Below are 21,095 nucleotides of genomic sequence, written 5' to 3'. Positions count from 1 at the left end.
CATTGTGCGCAAGAAAGAGGGAGATGTGCCCTTTTCCAGCAGTCGCCTGTCAACGTGTGTCATTTGAATATGGAATGGCCATCTACGGTCTAACCAGGAGGTCGCCTTAATGGACGAATGGCGCACGCGAAGCAAACGTCAAGATCATTAAGACAGGGAAGCCCATGTGGCTGCGCTGCAACGACCAATATTTCGCTTCCGATCCTTTCTAGCCGAGCCATTCCATTGGATAAACGAACTGCTACTGCTCTTTATGCGCTTGGATCATCCTCGGAATTCTGAACTATTGCCAGATCATTTGGCATATATCATATATCAAATACCAATCTATACGAAATAAAGTTCATGTAAATATCAACAATAAATGGTTTTAATATTTCCCGCTTCTTATCAGCCTCTTATCAGTTTCGGGTCCAGAAAATGTTCATGCCTGGTTAATACTGCTTAAATATACCACAAATTTCACTTTCCAGCCCTGTAACGCGACAAATTTCCACCCTCCCCTCCTCACCCCTCGCCAACAAGTTTTGTATGGGATTTGGGCGCGTTAAACGGTAAATGGATGCAAACGCGACGCGTCCATAATGAGCAGAGGGCATAACTGTCCTAGACAGGAAATTAATGATTTTTGGCCAAAAAATAAACTTTCTGGCCCAGTATGCAGTGATAACGAATTTGTTAAAAGGTTTCGCTTGTGTAAAAGCACGGCGCTATTTGTTTTGCAAAAAACGGTTTTGGTACTTGAATCTAAAGTAAAGAATTTAGTGCATTCATTTGATTTAACTAATTCCATATAATCAAAAACCATTATTACAGGGAAACGATAATACACCCATGGGTTAAGCTTCTAATAGCTCTTAAATTTTACGCAAGCGGCAGTTTTCTTTTTTGTGGTTTTGTGGTGCTAGCGTCGCCACAGCCAGCCGAGTTGTTAAGGGAGTTTTTTTTGACATAGCGTCTTTTTCAAAACAATTTAGGATGTTCCCGCGAATTGAAGATTTTCAAGAAAGCGTTGTTGATTTTTATAAAATAGCCAAGTTTCCGAATGTCATAGGAGCCATAGATTGCACGCATGTAAGAATTCAATCTCCCGCAGGCGATTCCGAAGACACCAGTTCTACAAGAATTGTGTCCTGTTCATCGGTATAATTTTTACCGCGAAACTTTCTTTCTGCCGACATTGTTTTTTATAAGTTTTAAATTTTGTTTATATAATAAGCTGTTAGTTTGACTGTTTTATGGTATTTTTCGATAGGTAACTCTTCTGTTGTGGGGTTGCCACCAAGTCTCAAATTAGTGCGCCTTTTATTTGGAGTTTTAAATGGCTGACGAGAAAACCAAAACCGATTTGCCGCCTGGATAAATGAATCCTTCCATTAGCTAAATTTCACTTTGCAGGACGGACGCGAAAACGGCCCTAGTTGTTTGAATTTAAAGCAAAGCTTGGCGGCAACGAGGAAGTCATAGAAAGGGAGCTATATTTATACCCGTTACTCGTAGAGTAAAAGGGTCCCTTCAGTTCTGGCGTCCCATGACGGTGACAATTCCTTAGGCCAAACGCTCGGCCGCTGTCGACGTCAGCAGAGCAGTCGGCGCAGCGTCGACATGAAAGATAGAGAGGCTGATATTTATATATTGCGCTCTCTTTCCTTGTCTTATAATTTGCCTGCACTCGACGCTAGCAGTGACAAATTTCGGCCGGTCCGAAATTTATGTTCACAGTTACAGTTATGTTCAGTTAGCAACCAAAATTTGGCCAGTAAAATTGCATGTGAATGCCCTTTCATTTTAGGACCCTTTTTTATATTCCGAAATAAAAAAATTAATTTCGTTTTATAAACTTAAATTGAGTTTACTTCAAAAATTCATTTAACTAATTTAGTTTATTGTTTAAATTGATTTTATAATATTCCAAAAGTCCAATTGGTCGATAATATTTTTTAAATAATAAAAGATTAAAATTTGTATCTTTACTCAATAGAAAGGGTATACAAAGAAGCATTGGCACGCGGCAAAAGCGACGATGAATCAAAAGAAAACGGGAAAGCAAAATCATGACTGGCTGTATTGTTTGACTGTGCTTAAATTTGTGCGTAGACAATTTGTAACTGGCGATTTAAAAAATTGTACAAGTGTTCACCAAATGCATTAAAAGTTAGGTAAGTGGCATTTTAATTCATTTACATATATGCAGTTGATATTAATTAGAATAACCGGTAGGTTTTTGTCCCGTTTGCTATTGTTTCTGGGTGGAAAAATTCTTGCAATATGTACATTAGGGTGGACCTTTTTAAGGTCAACTGAGCTCAGCATCTTGAATGGTAGGTTTCTGTGTCCAAAAAATGTATGCGAAAACCGAAAAATTTTATATCATCGTTTAAGCGGTGCGCAAGGCCCTAAAGTTTCGCTAAAAATTAAGTGTAAAACTAGGTATTTACCCCATTCCATTTCTTTAACTTTTTGGTTTCGCTCGAATAAAAGAGTCAAGTAGAAATTTATTTCATGAATATTAACAGTTGGACGTAGCCTAGCCTGTAGAGCTTCTGTCTCCGAACAAAAAGAACCTAGTTCGATCCCCGACGCACCATTTTTTTTTTGACTCACAAAAAAATAAATATTCTATTTTACAATTTTGAAGATTAACTTTTGCGTTCGCCAATAAAAATTTTCGTCAAAGAAATGCTGGCTTAGGATACAACGATATTGACTATTATTTTTCAGGGACCGTAATAGTTATAAGTTAAAAGCTAAAATTCATTGAATTTTCGTTATTATTGTTATTTTTAAGTTGTAATTGTCTCCCAACGATTTGAATTTTATCACCGACTTCATCCCTTTTTAAATTGCTCGGGAAAGTGATTAACATACTTTTTAAAATACTGTCAAAGTATAAAATCAAATCTACGGCATCTAGATGAATCTGAAAAATGCGTAATAAACTTTAAAGCCGTTGCGTTTTTTCCTTTTCCTTTCTTTTATCGATTAAGGATACAAAAAAGCCATATATGAAGGCGTGAGAGCATGGCCTTAGAAATTTCATACAAAATAAGTCCACCCTAATGTACATACATACACACATTTCCCGTGGCCAGCGCTAAAAATGCTTAGGATCTCGCTGCGATCTCTACTTGATTTAAAAAGGTAAATATAAAAAAATTACAAGTAAAACATATTTTTAAAACATATGTCTGTCTTTAATTTTTTCAGGATCCTTGGGCAAATTCATGAGGACAAATTCATGAGGACGGCGATCTTACATTAATATTAAAAGCAAAAAAAAACAAGGGGTATTATTTATAATTAATTGTACGAAAATGTAAGTAAAACAATTGAACACAAAATACAATTTATAAAACGAAAGAGCCAATAAAAATTAAAAATAAATTTGTATGTTTCTTATTATATATAATGCAAGGAAAGATTTTTTTTGTAAATGAAATTGCTAATGACATTTTTAAAAAGTCATCCATGAAATCACCTATGACACAAGGTGACACGATGATGGATTTTCCTAAGTGACAACCCATTGGACAAGTTCTGAATGTCCCTCGTGAAATCATAAGGGACATGTCACCGGTTGGTGACATCTCAAAGGACAATTTCGTATAAGGCCCTTGGTATATCCCCGGGGACTTCGAAAAAATTTCCTTTGAATTGTACTGAAGGAAAAAGCGGAACTCTCATACAATTTTCTCTATGTGGCATCCTCGGTTCGTCCTGAGGTACAAATGACATGTCCTCGGGCTTTCCTTTGGTGATTACTGAGGGAAAAGTGACATCTGGAACTGAAGGGGGTATATTGAATTCGTGCAAAAGTATGTAACACCTAGAAGGAAGCATTTCCGACCCTATAAAGTATATATATTCTTGATCAGGGTTACTAGCCGAGTATGTATGAACGCTGAGAACTCAAAAACTACAAAAAGAAGGTTGAGATTTCCCACACATATTCTTGGGCTTCCTACGCAGCGCAATGTTTTAAAATGTGTCTGGCGCCCACACCTTTAAAGATTTCCGATGAGTATAAATGCAATTTTTATTGTGTATAGCCCAGTACTCAGTACGACGAAAACTGCTGGCTAAAGCCTAGTACTCAGTACGACGAAAACTGCTAGCTAAGCATAGGAGTAAGCGAGAGGCAAATAGGTAGCTAAAGCCCTTAGCCGGGGACTTTTTTCACCGCGGTACTCAGTTGAGCTAAGGAAATAGTAAGAAAATACCACAAAAATACTAGATTTAGCGGATGAATTCTGATGAACGCCTTTAGCCGCGGCCCAAAGAATAAAAAATTTGATCTTTGGCTGTGTTTGTGCAGAAGCGGTGTGCCAATAACATATTATAAATAGATTGAAAACCCCAAAAACCAATGGAAAACTGCCTATAGGAGTTGCAGCAATACATATCCTCATTCCAACAGCAAATTTAAAGCTTGCGACCTAGGTCGGCTAATCATTTTGTAATATTTCAAAATTGGCGCCAGTTAATTTGCTTGCTGAGAGTAAGACCATTCTACATGCATTGCGGATGAACTCCGAAAACTTCGGTCACCCTAAAATATTAATATTTTTCGACTAGTAAAACTCTTAGCCGAACTGAGTACTAGGCTTAAAGCCTAGTACTCAGTTCGGCTAAGAGTTTTACTAGTCGAAAAATATTAATCTTTTAGTGTGACCGAAGTTTTCGGAGTTCATCCGCAATGCATGTAGCACGGTCTTACTCTTAGCAAACAAATTAACTGGCTCCAATTTTAAAATATTACAAAACGTTGAGCCGGCCTAGTTCGCAAGCTTTAAATTCGCTGTTGGAATGGCGATATGTATTGCAGAAACTCCTACAGGCAGTTTTCCATTGGTTTTTGTGGTTTTCCTTCCATTTATAAATTGTTATTGGCACACCGCCCACCGGGAAAGTGAGAAGGTGGTTCTTTGTGTGCTGAAAATCCTGTTCCTTTTAGCAGAAAGTGTTGGAAATCCTGTATCTTTCAGCAGGCGACGGTGTAGGGAAAATGTAAATTCCCTAGGAAAACCACATAGAAACCTCATTTCCCCCTTACTTTTTGTGTCACCCCCGTGTATTTTGAAACCAGAGACGGAAGAAATGTAAGGGGTAAATGAGGTTTTGTCCCTTCCGCTTGTATGGAGAAACCTCATGAAAATGTCATATTTTCCAGAGGAATGTTCCCGCTGGGCGCTTCTGCACAAACACAGCCAAAGATCAAATTTTTTATTCTTTGGTCGGCGGCTAAAGGCGTTCATCGGAGTTCATCCGCTAAATCTAGTATTTTAGTGGTATTTTCTTACTATTTCCTTAAGCCTAGTACTCAGTTTGGCTAAGAGTTTCACTAGTCGAAAAATCTTATTACTTTAGTGTGACCGATGTTTTCGGGGTTCATCCGCAATGCATGTAGCATGGTCTTACTCTCAATCAGTTGACAAACAGCAAACATCAACTGGCGCCAATTTTAAAATTTTATAAAATGTTGAGCCGACCTGGGTTGCAAGCCTTAAATTTGCTGTTGGCATGGCGATATGTATTGCCGACTCTCCTACAGGCAGTTTTCCATTGGCTTTTGGGGTTTTCCTTTCATTTATAATTCGTTATTGGCACACCGCTTCTGCACAAACACAGCCAAAGATTAAATTTTTTATTCTTTGGCCCGCGGCTAAAGGCGTTCATCGGAATTCATCCGCTAAATCTGGTATTTTTTTGGTATTTCCTTACCATTTCCTTAGCTCAACTGAGTACCGCGGTGAAAAAAGTCCCCGGCTAAAGGCTTTAGCTACCTATTTGCCTCTCGCTTACTCCTATGCTTAGCTAGCAGTTTTCGTCGTACTGAGTACTAGACTTTAGCCGCGACCCAAAGAATAAAAAATTTGACCTTTGGCTGTGTTTGTGCAGAAGCGGTGTGCCAATAACAAATTGTAAATGGAAGGAAAACGCCAAAAACCAAAGGAAAACTGTCGTAGAAGTTGCGGCAATACACATCGCCATGCTAACAGCAACTTTAAGGCTTGCGACTAGAGCTGGCAAACTATCGATGGCACTATCGATAATATCGATGGTTAGCAGCCAGCTTGCTCCATCGATGTTTTGAAAACTATCACGATATTATCGTCGTCATATGCACACCACTACTTTTTTTTGTGTTTTCGCTACAGCTAAACGTTGAGAAAAATTGTAATATTTGTATTATAATATTTACATTAAACCTTGGTTTTCTTTAGACAGTGGAAAGTAATTTGTGGTTCTACAGCGGTGCCCGTCAGGAACACCTTAATCAGTAAGGATGTTCAAGTATATAAAAGCTTTTACTTATTTTCTTAAACAAAAATTTGTGGATTTCCGATTATAATGTTTAAATTTAAGGTTGATCTCAATTATAGCGGCTGGACCGCTTCTTTGTTTTTATGTTTTTTGAATATTCTTTTTATTATACCCTTGTAGAGGGTATTATAATTTCACTCAGATGTTTGCAACGCAGTGAAGGAGACGTTTCCGACAACATAAAGTATATATATTCTTGATCAGCACCAATAGCCGAGTCTATCTAGCCATGTCCGTCTGTCCGTCTGTCCGTTTCTATGCGAACTAGTCTCTCAGTTTTAAAGCTATCGCGATGAAACTTTCCCGAAAGTCTTCTTTCTATTGCAGGTAGTACATATGTCGGAGCGAGCCGGATCGGACCACTATATCTTAAGGCTCACATAGGAATATTCAAACAAATATAAGAAAATTCATTGTAACTTTGTAGGAAGTAGGCGTTTTGATTCTTGACTACTTAAAAACAAAATTTAAAGAATTAGAAACGCTGAATCTGGAATCCCTGGAACTGCACCGAGTAAACATTCTTTTATCTACAAGGGTATATAAGCTTCGGCTGGCCGAAGGTAGCTTCCTTTCTTGTTTTTATTTACTTTTAAATTGATTAAGTTTGACAAAAGAAAAACGAAATGGAAAAATAGATAACACAATAACTATAATTCTAAATTTATTAAAATTGTAAACTAATTTATAAAGAACGCCCTTATTATTTTAGCTTTCTAAGAAAGGAATAGCCTCTATATGACCAAATTTGTTTAATTCGATACTATCGTGATAGTATCGATGGTTTCCGAAAGAAAACCTCGAAAACATCGATAGCGTCACTATCGATGTTTTGCCAGCTCTACTTGCGACCCAGGTCGACTTAACATATAGTAATATTTTAAAATTGACGCCATTTGATTTGTTTGCAAAGCGGGTGAACTCTGAAAACTTTTTCGACTAGTGAAACTCTTAGACGAACTGAGTACTAGGTTTTAAAGTCCCTTATGCGAAAAACAACTGGGATTATAAAAACTTAGACACAACAATGTAAATATAACATTTCATTTGGTATTAAAATACAATAAGTGCAATCTGGTTTTTGTCCCGAAATTTTAAAGCCTGTTTCACTTTCACCTTCATTCTTAATACCCTATCCACACAGAGCACCACCAACCTCCCCCATCTTTTTTGTCGGATGTTTCATAGGATTTTTCTGTTCCAAAATTTTCCCAGTTAGTCCCCCATCCAAACTATTGTTCCTAAGCCGACCGTTTCTAGTCGATATTTTGTCGATAGTTTTCCCAGACACCGAAGTAATTATTGACATTCTCATTATAAACTTCAATATATATGAAAGAACTAATATAATAATAACAAAAAACAGTAGGAAAACGGAAGCATACGACATCGGAAGGTTGAACTGGACAGCGTGTAAGCATTCTCTCCTAATTGATCCTCGGCAGAACAACACTGTGGACTTGCGCGAAGCTAGGAAGAATTCTCTATAAAGATGTCCTAGCCCATAAAGTTCAATGTTTCCCGACAATATGTAAAGACCTAGCTGAAAACCTAATTAGCGATAAACTTCGGGAAATATCTCAAAGCAATTGCAATGGCAATAGCAATGCAAAAAAAATAGCAATTTCGCCACCCGATTTTCTTGTGTTTAGCCCCCAGGCGATCCACCATAGAGCTGAAAATAACATCGGCGATGTATCGATACAACGATGTTTTCCAAAACATCGAAACATCGAGGTTTCCAAACATCGATGTTCGATGTTTCCTCTTCATCCATCACTACTTCGCAAGGAACGCATTTTTGATCAATTAAGAGAATAATAGTAAAATATACGATACAAATATTGTAGATTTCGACAAAATTTGTTCTTTTGTGTTTTTTTTTTGTGTAAAACTCGATTGTTTTTTACTTTTGCTTGAATTTAGTTTAAGTTTAAATATTTATAAAATAAAAAGAATTGATTTCAAATATAGCGTAACTTTTTATAATGGATTAAACACATTTTTTTAAATTAGACCAAAAGATTCGATGTATCGATACATCGATGTTGGTAAACATCGATGATTTTCCAGCTCTAATCCACCAACAATGGAAAGATTGACTTCTTCATTCCCCTTGAACATTCTACCCCCAAAAATGTCTGGTAGGTAAATAACTCTTTTTTGTTGATTTTTACAATAAAAATTGAAGCATAAGAGTTATTTGTCAACTTTTATAATAAAAATTGAAAAATTAGATTTATTTGTCAATTTTTTTAATAAGTTAACTCTTATTTGCGATCTCTGCTATCGACAAAATATCGTCTACAAACGGTCGGTTTAAGAACAATAGTTATGGCTGGGGGACAAACTGGGAAAATGTTGTAAGAGAAAATTCCTATGAAGAGAAAATTCAACGAGATGGGGAAGTGTGATAGTGCTCTGTGGGAATGGGGTATAAGAAAGTTTCTTTACATTCTTCTTCTTTTTTTTCAGCATTTTAAATCCTTTCCATGATATTTAAGTGCTCTTGGTTATATATCCCATACAAACTTATTTTCCATGATCTAATGGACTCGCGGTAAAGCTAATAACACATTTAATTTGGCCTTTATAATTTGATTTATCTTAATTCTTTTTGTTGAAATCTGCTCTCATAACATCACGGCATCTCTAAAAATTAATCCACCTTAGGGGCTGTCCATATATTACGTAATCACGTTTCTGGTGATTTTTGACCCCCTCCCCCCCTGGTGATCAAACGTAATCATTCAATAAACACCCCCCCCCCAATGATTACGTAATCCCAAGATTAGAATTTTTTTGTTTTAATCTGTGTATTCAAACGGAGATGCAACCCAATCTTTAATATTGTTTATAAATGAAGTTTGGTATGACACATTCGGTTCGTCTACGCTGATATTATCTCCAACATACTCTTCGTCAAGCCATTTCAGGTCTTCGCGTCCTTCGTGTGATTGAACCACTAAACATTCTCTTTTTCGCCACCCAGCCAATACAAAAATTTTTTCTCTGCTTTCCTATCTAAGTTTGTAGATATAAATAAAGGAAAAAAGTTTTTAAATAAATTCTTTAAATAAAAAAATGCATATAATATGATTACGTAATCATTGTGCAAGACCACCCCTCCCCATGTAATCAAAAATAATCATTTCAATGACCTTCTCCCCCCCCTAGGTGATTACGTAATATATGGACAGCCCCTTAGCAACCATTGCCCATGTCTTTGAAATTTAACGCCAAAGTTAAAAATCCAAAAATTAGCACGATTTCCCTGCTGGCAAACTAATTCCTAAAATTAAATCCTAATTGAAACAACTTTTTTTTTTAATTTTTGGTATCTGCTGTCCACTGTATGTTTAAATTTCGGTTAAAATCGTTTTCATGAGATTATTTTATTGGATTTAATATACCAATAAAATCGTTAATTTTTGGTTGTATTATCTACTCCTAAATGTTGTAAAATTTCAAATAAGTTATGGCAACCTCTAAAATCAAGAAGTTTAATACGTTCACTAAAAGTACACAGAGAAACATACATGTTGACTCGCATTCTATAGGAAGCCTTGATTTTCGAACATAAGATTTTATTGATATCGGCTCATTCCATGTGAAACGTGACAAGCATTTTGCGGTTAAATCTCAAAAAATTAAAATTTTTTTTCGATAGAGGAATGTGACATACCGATCCTTTGTTTTTGTGTCTTTTACCGTTTTTTTAATCTTTTTAGAATTAAGCTCCGATTTTAAATGTTTTCAGCATCTACAAGCCGTTTGATTTATTTTAATATTTGGTATGCAACTTTCTGGGATTTCTTAATATCTTTCAGAAAAATATTTTTTAAATAGTTAAACTTAAAATAAAGTATTTTTAACAGATTTTAAAATTTAAAAAGTTCTTTATGAGAGAATACACGCGGTTTCAGAATAAAAAAAAATATTCTCATATTGCTCCAACAATTCTTTACAAAGAGGTCAAATAAAATTCTTATATTTACAAGACCTACTAGTAAAGACAACGATTTTAGTGTAGCAACGGTGCATCAAGCAACAACAGCGCAACGTGAAAGTAAGGGAAAGCAATATTCGTGCTCTCCCGTGGAAAGAGAGAAGCAACAGAAGTGCTCTCCGGTGCTCGTATTGCTGACAGCAACTGCTGTCACGTCAATTTGTATGGTGAGTGGATGATGTGGCCTGTGGGGATCGGAGTTTTACTTTTGTCAAAAATCCCAACTGATTCCAAGAGGAAAAAACTGTGGGAAGAGTTTATTAGACGCACATTCAACATTAAATATTTAATGTTGGAAAACCTTATTACCGAAACAGTGTACAAGAAACATATACCATATTACCTAAATATTCCCGCCGGTATCTGTATATATATAGAAGATAGATAAATTTCTTTTTGCTCGTATACAGAGCGACTGAGGGTTGAGATATTACAATTCAATTTGGTTTGGTATAAAAAGTAAAGGAAACCGTAGTTCTATTTACAAATTAAAAATATTATTGACTCTAACTAGTGAAGTTGTTTTTAAATTAAACAATTTATTATATATTAATAACGATAAAAAAAATTGCAGCCAATGGAAGCAACCATAATATAACCGGCAAAAACCAATCTATATTTTTACGCTTGCGTTGGTAAGACATCAATTTCCGCATAATAAACCTTAACTGGAACACGGAGCTCTACTTATTGTAGTTTTTAACCTCATATAATACATAGGAAAAAATAATTATTTGTGCAACATGGGAGCCTATTTGTCGCAGCCTAAGACGGATAAAGCGTCTACAGATGAATTTAATGAGCTGCTTGCTGTTGGAGCTAGCTCAATGCAGGGATGGCGGAACAGTCAAGAGGTAAAAAAATAAATATTTCCTACGTTAATAATATTTAATTAAGTGATTGGTGAACTTTTTTAGGATGCTCACAATTCTATTTTAAATTTTGACAATAATACATCGTTTTTTGCTGTGTATGATGGACACGGCGGAGCTGAGGTAGCCCAATATTGTGCCGATAAGTTACCTGAGTTTCTCAAAAACCTTGAAGCTTATAAAAATGGACAACATGAAGTGGCACTTAAAAATGCATTTTTGGAATTTGATAAAACTCTGCTTGATCCAACCATAGTCGGTATACTAAAAATATTGGCCGGCGAACATAACTTCGTAGATGCTGATCCGGAAGATTACGAAGATGATGAAGATTTAGCCGAGTTGCAAGAGGAGAGCAACTTGCCACTAAACGAAGTTTTGGAAAAATACAAAGGCCTTCCGCAGACTCACGATTTGTTCATTATGAAATCGGGAAACGAAGCGAATTTGAAAATGCTTTCACCTTATTTGCGTGGCCGTCGAGCTGCAGCTTTAGCTGCCGAAGCTGCAAATAAAGCTGTAATGGACCCCACAGCTAAGCCAGAAGGCTCTTCCACTTCAGCAGCGGCTGCAGCTGTTGTGACCGCCTTAGGTGTAGTTGACCATCTTGGCCCTAGCTATGAAAAGAGGGCAATACATGATCCCAAATATGAAACAATTGTGAGCAGTATCAACAATTCATGCGTCAATAATGTTCCATTTAAAATTGAGTCTTGCAGTGATCAAATCGAGGAAAGTAATGAGATTTCTAAGACCGAGGTGGTCACTTCCTTGAAGCCCAAGAGTGAGAAAGACAACACCGCCGAATCACAAAAATTAGTCATATCTGAGCGTAACGACATCAGCAAAATAAATCGGAATGGGCAATCCTCTAAAAACGAAATAACAATTTCATCTACCACCAAAGGATCTGAAAAAGTTTTTAAAAAATGTAATTCTCAAGAAGATGAGTCTACAGACGATGATGCCGACTATGAAGAAAATTATCTGGGTGAGAGTCCCGATATTTCATCCGCAGAAAGCTCAGATGAAGACATTGAAGACTGTGTTGAAAATGACGATGAAGACGATGTAAGTTTAAAAAAATTTAATATTTAAATAATCTGGATTTAATTATCTTTAGGGGAATGAGGCTAGTGACGAAGAAGAGACGGATGAAGATCAGATGGCTAATGATAATTTTTGCGCAAATATGATAGAAGAGCCTGGCAAAGATAGTGGCTGTACAGCTGTTGTATGCTTGTTGCATGGTCGAGATCTGTACGTGGCAAATGCAGGAGACTCTCGTTGTGTTATATCCCGCAATGGTAAAGCTATTGAAATGAGTCTTGATCACAAGCCTGAAGATGAAGAAGAAGCCTCGCGTATTATTAGGGCCGGTGGTCGCGTCACTCTTGATGGCCGTGTAAATGGCGGTTTAAATTTGTCTCGAGCCCTGGGAGATCACGCATACAAAACAAATCTTGAACTGCCAGCTGAGGAACAAATGATATCTGCTTTACCTGACATAAAGAAGTTAATAATCACGCCTGAGGATGAGTTTATGGTATTGGCCTGTGATGGTATATGGAACTATATGTCCAGTAAGGAAGTCGTTGATTTTGTACGGTTCAGATTAAAAGATGAAAGCAAGAAATTGTCAAGCATTTGTGAAGAGGTAAAGTAAAATACGATGATCCATATAATATTTAATATAATACTTTCCTATAATAACCATGCCATTTCCAGCTTTTTGATAACTGTTTGGCACCCAATACAATGGGTGATGGAACTGGATGCGACAACATGACTGCTGTGATTGTTAAGTTCAAGAAAAAGTTACAAGAACTAGAAGCAACCATTCATCCAACCGAATTTGAAAAAGTTCCAGACGTTCATACTGATCAGAGTGCGATTAAGCGGCCCGCTTCGCCAGATACCACTGCTACAGATCCAAGTCTAGAAAAGTTTAAACGACTAAAAACTGATATGGAATCAACAGCCAATATAAGTAACACAGTAACGAATGAATGCCCTAGCATGAATACGAGTAACGAGTCGCTATAGATGTCTTCTGCGCAATTTTAGACATTCGTGCATTTTAACCGTAAAAATAGTATCTCATAGAGTCAAATTTGAAAACTGGAAATATATTTCAAAAAACTATTGATTGAAACTTATGATGAACTTATGAAAACAATTTACTACTTAGTAAACATACTTTATTTATTTTAAACAACTTTTTAATTTTCTTTTTCATAAACGGCTACTTAAAAGATCAATTTGAGTGAAATAAAAATCATAATTATTTGATAAAGAAGAATATGTGTTGCTTAAAACTATCTATGAAGCAAACTAAGAAAAACGTATCGCTAACTTCGGCCAGCCGATGTTTATATACCCTAGTAGATTCCCATTTCTATTAACGTACCAAAATATTAAATTTAGATTTACTTGCGTATATGTAACAACAAAAAAAATTTTAGTTTATTATCCGAATTTTGATCAATTTAATTCGAAATTTGGAATAGTTCATGAAAAGCTGTATCCCAGAGAAAAAGAGAATGTAATGTAAATCAACAAAGCTATAGGGCGGCTGTATGATGTAGTAATCCGATTAAAAAAAAATTAATTCGGTGTTCAGAAATATTTTAAAAATAATATTCCCAAAAGTAGAGGGTAATTTTAAACAAGAAAATAAGCTAGCTTCGGTCACCCGAAGCTTATATATCCTTGCAGATCATTCCTATTAGGGATAAAATTTGGTCAGTAAAATCAAATTAATTCGGAAATAATTAGGCGCAGAGTGTGACGAAAAAATTAAAACAAAAAACGACCCCAAAGTGCCCCAAAAGTCGATTTGTTTTTTTTTTAATTCTTTCTTTTGCCATTTCTCTGTTATAAATGTTTTTAAAACGCTTTAACAATGTGATGTTCATAATCTTTTGGCATACCCGCAAATAACTGCATTTAAATTTTTTGGAGATTCAGCATCCTTAACCAAGTCCCCAATATTTTCAAATTTGACTAACCTGATGTGACGTCACGGCCTCCCCATATGTTTGTATGTATGTTCTGCTGGCGCATGTATGTATGTATGTATGTCCTGCTGTCGCACTTTAAGTGTGACCGCGCAAGGGAAAAATACCACAGCCAACATTTAAAACGAAACTACCACACTCATAACACGTTTAAAACGCGCGGTTTAAAAATCGATTATATCGCAAATCTTTTCTTTTGCGCCTTTTTCTTAAGTAAACGTTAAATTTTAAAATATCGGTGGACCTTATTTAACAGTTTAAATTTTCCTTAAAATTGCTTTTATTTTTATAATGCATAAAACTGATCAGCAAACTATTTATTAGCTTTCAAACGATGAGATATTTACGAATTGTTGTTTTGTAAAAAACGTTATTTCGCTCCGTTGCACACACACATGGACGAAACATATAAAAGCCACAAAATGAGTTTTTTATAAACACAATCCTTAGATATGTGCGTGTGTGTGCATTGCAGCGGACTAAGAAAGTTAGATTCGCTTAAATTGAAATTATTGATATTACTGATATCCTTTTGCATACAAAAAATTGCATTTACATTTCTACAACAGATCGAATACATTTTTTTATAGATTTTTGTGTTTTAAAATGCAAATAGCATTGAAAGTATTAAAAAAACGCAATATTCAAATCAATTGATTCTCTTACCCTTTCTTACACGTGCATCATATTGTTTAAACAAATGGATATGTTTAAACAATTTGATTCACGGCATCCCTTTTCGTCTGCCTTCCTTATCTTCTATTATTAATATCTTATTGCTGTTTTCTAAATTAGTCAAATACATAAAGCAAACCATTGCTTCGCATAAATATTGGTTTCCCTTATAAGAGTTGTCTACTGTGGATACCTTTTAAAAGCCACCGTTTATTAATTCGCTAAGAGTATTTGGTTTTTATTTACGTTTTCGTTACCTATAAATAATGTACCCTCTAGTTTCATAAATCTTAACCAAAATTATCTTATTGGTTGTTCGAGAGCTATCTTTTCGAGAGAGATCTATCTTTTAGCAATTTTTTGTTCTACTTTTTTTTAAGAAACTAGTTTTTTTTTTAGATTTGCACGCTAATCGATTTGGAATTTAATTACATGCTCAACCCAGTATGAAATTCTATATTTAAACAATATGTTTTGGACAAAGTACTAATGTTATGAAAAAAATTAATGTAAGGATTTGTGTCGAAAAATGAATTTATTTTTTCTGTTCTGTGCAGCTGATATGCAAGTTTTTATATATTTCTTAAGTAGTTTGTATAGGACAATTTGCTGTTGTTTTTACGGAAATTAGGGAAAACAGTTATGATAAAATATTTTCTCGGCTTATAGGCTAAAAAATGTAAAATAAAAACCAAATATGCTTAGTTTTCAATTTTAATTTCCGCAGGCGAAGCTGCGGGCTACCGACCCTAGTATGGGAGCCATAAGCTATGGTTTTCCGATTCCGCCGGTTCCGACTTATATACTACCTGCAAGAGATGGAAGTCTTTTGGGCAAGTTTCATCCCGATAGCTTCAAAACTGAGAGCACTTCATTTTTAGCGCTTTACAGCAAAATTCTGTGCGTTAACAGCACTCTGTAATTCTTTCTCGTTGAGATAAAATATAGCAGTCGAGAAAGCGGATTTGCTTTTACGAATAGTTTATCTGGTCTTTAAGTTTTTCGAAAAGATAGCTATCAGGGACATTGACAGGGACTCGAAAAAACCGGCCCTAAGTCCGACGCAACGGCATTTAATATATATCTCCATTTTTTCTTCCATTCCTTTATACCAAAAATTTCTTACACTCCAAAAAATTCCGTTAAATAAATATATATTCAAAAAAAACTCCAAGTGCGTGAAAAAATATAACCCAGCCACAGTTTCCGATTTTTTCAAATTGTTTTCCAAAAATTGCACTCTGCATTTTGGACTGTGTTCCAGCTGCGCATATATATTTTAACATAAATATTCCAAAATACAGTCCACTCCGACTACTATTCAAATACATACAACTTTAACAACTATTTCGAATACAGTCAACATCGCTTCTATGATCAATTCCAAAATCCAAATACCACAAATATTGAACCTCCTTACAATTTTCCGGCATCAACATTGAGAATTCGGACCCTTTCCTCGTTTACATGTGCTCTACGAAACTGCCAAAGCTGACTCTCTCATTATGGGAGCAATCCAACCAAAATAAAGCGGAAATTCCTACTTGGCTCGAGCTTGATTCCGGTCTGTTAATTCCCTCCAAGTTTATTCTAAAGACAGAAATCAAATGGCAGAATTGCCAAGAATAAATTCTTATACCACGAGGGTACTTCCAATACCCAAAGGCTGCGATCTGTGTTTAAAGGAAAAACACCCCGTGCGTATATGTCCACGCTTCCTAAAAATGAATGAGCCATAAATTGCAGGATTGCAAAGGACTCGCCGTTGTTTTACTTGCCAGAGTCGGCATCACACGCTGTTGCATCCAAGCAACACTTCCGCAATTACTTCGGTTCCATCCAAACCTGCAGGACCAGTTCCGCCTCAATTCCTCAGAGGATTGCGTCTTTTTCAGCTCACATTTCCAAAGTCCTTCCGGACCCCTCTACAGAAAGTCCTTCCAATTCAAGTACTTCCAGCTATTGGGTTCCAAATCCCGCCCTGGATCGCAGACGTTCTCGAGGTATTAAAGCCTACCCATGCCGAGTCTGCCTCAAGATCCATCCTCTACGGAAATGCCACCGCTTTCTGCCGAGAAACGCAATAAGGCAGTACAATTCTATCAATACTGCAAAAATTGTTTGGCCCACCATCATTTCGAAGGATCTTGCCGTAGCGACCACAGATGGCAAAAGTGTGGACAGGACCAACACACTCTCCTACACTGGGACCATCGCCTCCGCTATCCTAAGGAAACTTCTCCTGATGCTTTGCTACGGTGGTCGTCGCAAGGGGGGGGGGGGTGAGAATGTTCACGCCAAAAGGGCGTTTAATTTCGGGAGGCAGTGTCGAGCGGCAGTTTTCTCCAGATGTCCACATCTCGCTCGCTCGCACTGCCCTTCGCTCTCCAATTCTCCCGCAACTCTCCGCTCCACTCTGGAGCTTCTAAGATAAGCTAGGCTTAAGTAGTTCCTACTTTAAAGTGACCAAATAAACACACGCACGTCGCGTAATACCCGAAAAGTTTCTCCCGTGTTTTTCGAACTGATTTCTGCGCGGATCATCGCGCATTTCTAAATGTGTTCCATGAGATTTTGTATTAGAAAGTATGGATTTGGTTTTCCCTAACCTCTTCTCTATTGCCGCATTGTGGGATGAAGGGCGATTTCGGTCATTTTTCCTGATATTGTCCCCGTTTTTGTAGTACAAGTACAAGCAGTACAAACAAGTGGCCCAACGATACCAAGCACGTGCTTGTTACGCGCGGGACCCTTTATCAATTAGGGCAAAAATGCGAGTTCGCGGGGAAAATACATGAAACAAATAGAGACAGGACACATAAAGATTATAATGGCTAAAAACTAAGATTGAAGCAAATGAGATAATATTTTGGTTTTTATACCCTTGCAGAGGGTATTATAATTTCAGTCAGATGTTTGCGACGCAGTGAAGGAGACTTTTCCGACCACATAAAGTATATATATTCTTGATCAGCATCAATAGCCGAGTCCATCTAGCCATGTCCGTCTGATGATGAAACTTTCCCAAAAGTCTTCTTTCTATTGCAGGTAGTACATATGTCGGAACGAGCCGGATCGGACCACTATATCTTATGGCTGCCATAGGAATAATTAACAAAATAATAGAAAAAAATTTTTAGAAAGTAGGCTTTTGATTTTTGACAATGTAAAAACAACATTTTAGGTAGGCATACCTGCAAGGGTATATATACTTCGGCTGGCCGAAGTTAACTTCCTTTCTTGTTAATATAGCGTTAGATGTTGAAGTGCAAATTAAATGATAAAGATTGTTATAATTTGTACAAGGAACGCGAAAGGGCTCATGCAGAGAAAAATTTGATGTACATCAAGGCAATTTAAGTCTAACGGGAACATTAAAAGTTAAACGGTTTACCAGTTCTACAGAATCGATATCACCTGTTATAAGATTGTGCATAAAAATAGTAAAAAGCATTATTCTACGGTTTTCAAGTGTAGGTAAATTAAGCAATAGTAATCTACTCTGGTAGGGAGGTAGCCTTACGTTTTGATCCCAGTTCAAACTACGAAGGGCAAAAAGGAGAAATTTTTTTTGTACCGACTCAATACGGTCGATGTGCACTTGATATTGTGGACTCCAAACTGAAGAACAATATTCCAAAATAGGAAGGACAAGGTAGGTAAATAATAATCTGGTTGTATAAGGGTCATCAAATTCCTTTGACCAACGCTTTATAAACCCAAGAACATTCATAGCTTTATTGACAATGACCATTATGTGGGAGTCAAATTTAGGTTTTGGGTCGAGTAGAACACATAAATCGTGAATTGAATATATACGGTCAAGTGTTGCATTTTGAATATGTAAACTTTTTATTTTTTCGTCTTTTATTCTTATTCACGTCCACTCTGGTTGGTTATCTCTCGTTAGTGATCGCACTCACATCGCTCGTACACAATCGATCAATCGATTCATCTTCTTATCGATAATTACATGTGTTGTTTCTTAGTGTTACCCTATCTAATTGATACAATATTTACACTATTTACATTCGGCCGACCTGGCTACAGATCGATCACGATCTTTACAAGCAAAGGGCAACAGGTTTATTAACATTACTTATCCAAGGTTTAAGTCTAGCTGGTTCTAAAACACCTCTAAATGGCAATCATCAATATCAACGACCTCGTATCTATCATTATCAAACACACGACTTATCTTATAAGGTCCACGGTACTTAGGAGCAAACTTCTTATTTATTCCTGCGGTGGTATCGACATTTTTTATAGCCACATAATCACCTATTTGATATTCTCGAGGAGCTCTATGCTTTCTACTATATAAGTCTTCGTTTCTCTTTTGGGAGTTCTGAATATTGACAGCTGCGTGCTCACGGATGCTGACCAGATCTCTAGGTTCATTATTGAATTTATTCTCCAAGTATTTAGAAAGCTCATCCACTATAGGTCCCTTTTGTACTACTCCAACCAACAAAACACTTGGCGGTACCTGGGTGCTACTATGCACTGCGTTATTAATTGCGTATTCGACTTTATTAAGTAGCTTATACCAATCGAACTGACTAAGAGGTTCTGCTAATTTCCCTAACATGGGCGTTAACACGCGGTTCACACGCTCTACCTGGCCATTAGCTTGAGGTGCTCCCGTAGCTACTTTTATGTGCTCAATGTCCCGTTCTTGACAAAAGGTGGTGAACTCGAGGGACGTAAAACTAGTACCGCGATATGATTCTCTGGGGTCGACTATAAAAATCAAAGTATTTACTCAACGCATCTCTCGCTTCTCTTGTACTAGTTGTATTTACAGGAAAAAGTTTGATAAACTTGGTAAAAGCATCAATAACTACAAGCAGATGTTTTCTCTTTGAAATTATACTCGGTAAGGGGCCCAAATGATCTATATGGAGTGTATGAACCGGGATACAAGGTTTTGGAATACTATGCAAGGTTCTATCATGAATGGATCTCGGCACTGAATGCAAAATGCACAATGCAATTTCTAATAAAATGCTCAACTTTAGTTCTCATTTCTGGAAACCAATAGGTTCTTCTTAAATCCTTAACGCACTTATCCGCTGCCAAGTGTCCTAGTTTTTCATGACATTTCCTAATAAGCTGTTCTTCCATACAGACAGGCACATACAAACAATAAGCCTCGTCGCCATTCTTTCTGCATACTAGTCCATCCCTCAACTCAAAGAAACGCAAGTGTCCCCTCTCTAGTTTCTCTCTTAATCGAACTCAGTTTGTAGAATCAGGTTTACGTCGTCAGGTGTTGCTCCTACGACTCCTACTATAGGTATTGATTTTAGAAAAGTGTCCTCACGAGACTCCAATTTATCATTTCCCCAGGCCATTTTTCTACCGTCCATGTAATTCCCATTAGCTTTATCTTCCTCTTCTTCCTCAAGAAGATTCTCTAACAAGGCACGTATTCTCTCCAAGGGGTCTTTACTAAGGGTTCGTCTCTACGGTTCTCTACGGTTCTACGGTCTCTATAGTTCTCTAAAAGTTTGTCTCTAGGGTTCTCTACAGAGTGGTCCCTACGGTTCTCTACGAGGTTTTCTAATAAGTCTTCATCATTGTCGAACTCGCTACTCTTTAACAGCTTCACAACTTCTATTTGTTTGCTCAAGGCATCAACATGGGCCATATTCACACCGGGTCTATGCATAATTGAGTAATCGTAATTCTCTAACTCAAGGGACCATCTGGCAATCCTAGGGTTAATAGATTTTCTACTAAGTGTCTGCACCAACGAATTGCAGTCCGTAATTATTTTAAACGGCCTGTGCTCAAGGTATACTTGGCGCAATGCATTTATTATTGCAAGTGTTTCCACCTCAAAACTATGGTATCGTGATTCTGCTGCAGTGGTTTTACCTGAATAGAACGAAATAGGATGCATTTTCCCATCATCTTGTCGCTGCAATAATATAGCACCAAACCCATGTGATCAGGACTAAAAATGGCTAAGACAGGTGGATTAGCTAAAGCATTCTTCAATTCATTAAATGCACTTAATTGCTCTTCATTGAGTGGAAAAGGACCTCCTTTCTTTAATAAATCTGTCAAGGGTTTAGCTATTCGCGCAAATGATAGAACGAAACGTTTAAAATACGAAAAGAATCCTAAACACGAGTGAAGGGTATGAACATTTTGGGGCACAGGAAAATTTCTCAAAGCTTCCAAATG

General features: G+C 36.8%; 1 protein-coding gene and 1 long non-coding RNA gene across 6 annotated transcripts; both read left to right on the top strand.

Moving 5' to 3' along the window:
- The first annotated feature begins 2,032 nt into the window (after positions 1 to 2,032).
- Positions 2,033 to 3,351, top strand: LOC138912242 (uncharacterized). The gene is made up of 3 exons (XR_011417740.1): positions 2,033 to 2,159; positions 2,988 to 3,141; positions 3,208 to 3,351. It is a non-coding gene; the product is annotated as an uncharacterized lncRNA (long non-coding RNA).
- A 7,305-nt stretch (positions 3,352 to 10,656) lies between these two features.
- On the top strand, positions 10,657 to 13,423 carry LOC108062206 (probable protein phosphatase CG10417). Of its 5 annotated transcripts, none has more exons than XM_044392721.2 (6): positions 10,657 to 10,783; positions 10,908 to 10,968; positions 11,054 to 11,187; positions 11,251 to 12,276; positions 12,329 to 12,862; positions 12,934 to 13,423. In XM_044392721.2, exons 3-6 carry the CDS (start codon positions 11,077 to 11,079, stop codon positions 13,249 to 13,251), a joined length of 1,989 nt encoding a protein of 662 aa, XP_044248656.1. In that variant the 5' UTR covers positions 10,657 to 10,783; positions 10,908 to 10,968; positions 11,054 to 11,076; the 3' UTR covers positions 13,252 to 13,423. The 5 variants fall into 5 exon arrangements, with proteins under 5 accessions (XP_044248656.1, XP_044248655.1, XP_070069002.1 ...); XM_044392720.2 differs by having other exon boundaries at positions 11,030 to 11,187; XM_070212903.1 differs by having other exon boundaries at positions 10,729 to 10,792.
- The last annotated feature ends 7,672 nt before the right edge of the window (positions 13,424 to 21,095 follow it).

This window comes from Drosophila takahashii, chromosome 2R (assembly GCF_030179915.1).
Source record: "Drosophila takahashii strain IR98-3 E-12201 chromosome 2R, DtakHiC1v2, whole genome shotgun sequence".
Taxonomy (NCBI): Eukaryota; Metazoa; Arthropoda; class Insecta; order Diptera; family Drosophilidae; genus Drosophila; species Drosophila takahashii.
Note: the sequence above shows the minus strand (reverse complement) of the source record. Positions and strands in the feature narration are given on the sequence as shown.

What these genes read in the sequence shown, in the direction of transcription:
- LOC108062206 (XM_044392721.2), top strand. Translation starts at nt 11,077, where the DNA reads ATGGGAGCCTATTTGTCGCAGCCTAAGACGGATAAAGCGTCTACAGAT. An exon ending in GATGGCGGAACAGTCAAGAG is followed by an intron (nt 11,188 to 11,250) that starts GTAAAAAAATAA and finishes GAACTTTTTTAG; the next exon opens with GATGCTCACAATTCTATTTT. An exon ending in TGTCAAGCATTTGTGAAGAG is followed by an intron (nt 12,863 to 12,933) that starts GTAAAGTAAAAT and finishes TGCCATTTCCAG; the next exon opens with CTTTTTGATAACTGTTTGGC.